This window comes from Seriola dumerili, unplaced genomic scaffold (genome assembly GCF_002260705.1).
Source record: "Seriola dumerili isolate Sdu_G_001 unplaced genomic scaffold, Sdu_1.0 BDQW01024321.1, whole genome shotgun sequence".
Classification (NCBI taxonomy): Eukaryota; Metazoa; Chordata; class Actinopteri; order Carangiformes; family Carangidae; genus Seriola; species Seriola dumerili.
The window spans coordinates 1-2067 of record NW_019198576.1 but is presented as its reverse complement, the minus strand read 5'-3'; the positions used below and the strand labels follow the sequence as shown (position 1 = coordinate 2067).

Here is a 2067-nt window from a genome sequence, read left to right as displayed (position 1 = left end):
GTGGGAGATATTTTCTGAATATTATCACTGTGTCACAATACTACAATACTGTGATATTCAAATAAAGATAATGTTGAGAAATGTATATCACTGCAGGATAATACATTATTATTAGTTTACGATATATTTTACTGCGTGCAACAGGCTGATATTAAAACAAATCGTTTAAGGAGAGAGGATCTTACTTCTGACACGGGGTGTGTTTCTTGTGCTGTTGCAGGATTCGGATCCTCTGGTTCAGGCCGTCGTAGGAAACGGCTGCACGGTTGTTCCTCCCGGTGCTGTGGTCGTACAGCACCCACCTGCCCTCCCACTGCAGCGGGGCGAGGCAGGGCCCGGCCGCCTTAGTGATATTCAGCCTGGGGAGGCCGAGAACTGATGCTCCGGCCAGAACCACAAACAACAGACGGTGCATGACGACAGGAGAGTCCCGTTAGCTAGCCCCGTAGTTGTTATCGCTGACAGCGGGCTGCACCTGCGGCCCACAAGCTCTCTAGAATTAGCTGAAGGTTTTCCGGATGTGCCTTTCACAACAAAAGCACAGATTAAATGGAACTACAGGATTTTATTAGTCATATAATATTTTTTATATTATTTTATTGTGTTCCACTTAATATAGGTATTTGATATTTCTATGCACTTTTTAAATCTCTAGAAATGTTGGTGCTGACAAAAATGCTAAATAAATGTCTTGATGGCTTGCTTTGGTGCTACCATTTCAAAATAAGAAACCCCATTTTAAAAAGATCAAAATAAAAGCCAAGTCAATATAAATGTAGCAAATGACAAATATATTAAACCTACGGTATTAATAAGTTAAAAGTTAAAATAAATTGCTTTAATTTAGAAATAAAAACATTTAAATTACTTGATATTATTTGATTGTGATCCTCCTCTCCGCCACTAGAGGGCAGATGTTCCCAGCAGTGCCCATCTTTTGACGTCACACAACCAACATGGCGAAGAAACAACGTGGGAAAACAACTTCACAGTCAAAGACGGCGAATAACGAAAAACAGGAAGAAAATTTCACTTTAATGCTCGATTCCAGTGACGATGAAGCGCCCGAAGAGGTGACATTTGAAGACTCGAAGGCTCAGGCTCTACGGAGCATGAAACGGGCGCTGGATACAGCCAGGAGGTAGCTAACAGCCGGCTAACTAGCTCATGTGAACGGGGGAGACCATTAAACTAAATTACATCCAAAACAAATTAGTTTACTGTGTTTTCATGCTAATGGGTAGAATAAATACACAACAATGACCTATCCATGACATATTCTGATTTCTTCGGGGGAAATTTTCATATCGACCCGCAGAATGAGCAGCTGGTAATTTAACAGTGTATTTAAAGTGTATGGAATTGTTTCTCAATGCAACAAAACTACCACGGTACGTACGTCTGAGACGGCAGAAAAGCCGAGGGATTTTTGTAATGCGGCTCTGTTGTTGGTCTGTTTTTTTTGCCGATATGGACAGTGTCTCCCAACAATTCAGAATACCGGTAACACCGAATTAAAAAGTTGTTTAAAGCAGTTTCGTCCAGACGAAAAACCCTAATAATAAATGTTAAACATTAAACCAGTAATACAGCTATTTTTGGTATCATTCCATGTGTTTGGGTCAACGATGTATGTTCATGTTTGCAGGGAAAAAGAGCTGCTGAAGGAGAAGAGGAGGAAAAGGCAGGAGCTGTTCCAGGAACAGAAGGTCTGTGTGTGTTTTGATAAAACAATCTCAAAAACAAACCTTATTAACTGTTTTAATATCCCTGTGTAAGTTTGGCGTTTGTGCTTTTATGTATTGCAACCATAAACATGCTGTAAACAACTTTGAATAGGCTGTTTTTGTTCCTCTACATCTGCCCCACACATACAGTACAGTGTAATTCTCATACCAACGAGATACATGGTTCTGCTGTAATTTAAAAGGCAGTGGCAGGCAGTGGAAGGCAGTGTTGGACGGTGAGTCCACTTTGGTTCAGACTGAAATAGCTCAGCAACTATCAGACGGAGTAGCATGAAATTTTGTGCAGACATTCATGGTCCCCAGAGGATGAATCCTACTG

The 2067-nt window shown here is 40.8% G+C and overlaps 1 protein-coding gene and 1 pseudogene across 1 annotated transcript; one reads left to right on the top strand and one right to left on the bottom strand.

Moving 5' to 3' along the window:
- Positions 1–181: 181 nt before the first annotated feature.
- Positions 182–914, bottom strand: LOC111240222 (annotated as a pseudogene).
- A 36-nt stretch (positions 915–950) lies between these two features.
- LOC111240221 (nucleolar protein 7-like) lies at positions 951–1709 on the top strand (the record flags this gene model as incomplete). Its single annotated transcript, XM_022770189.1, has 2 exons — positions 951–1141; positions 1649–1709. Coding segments are annotated over exons 1-2 (246 nt in total), but the record flags the coding sequence as incomplete, so codon positions are not given.
- Between the last annotated feature and the right edge of the window lie 358 nt (positions 1710–2067).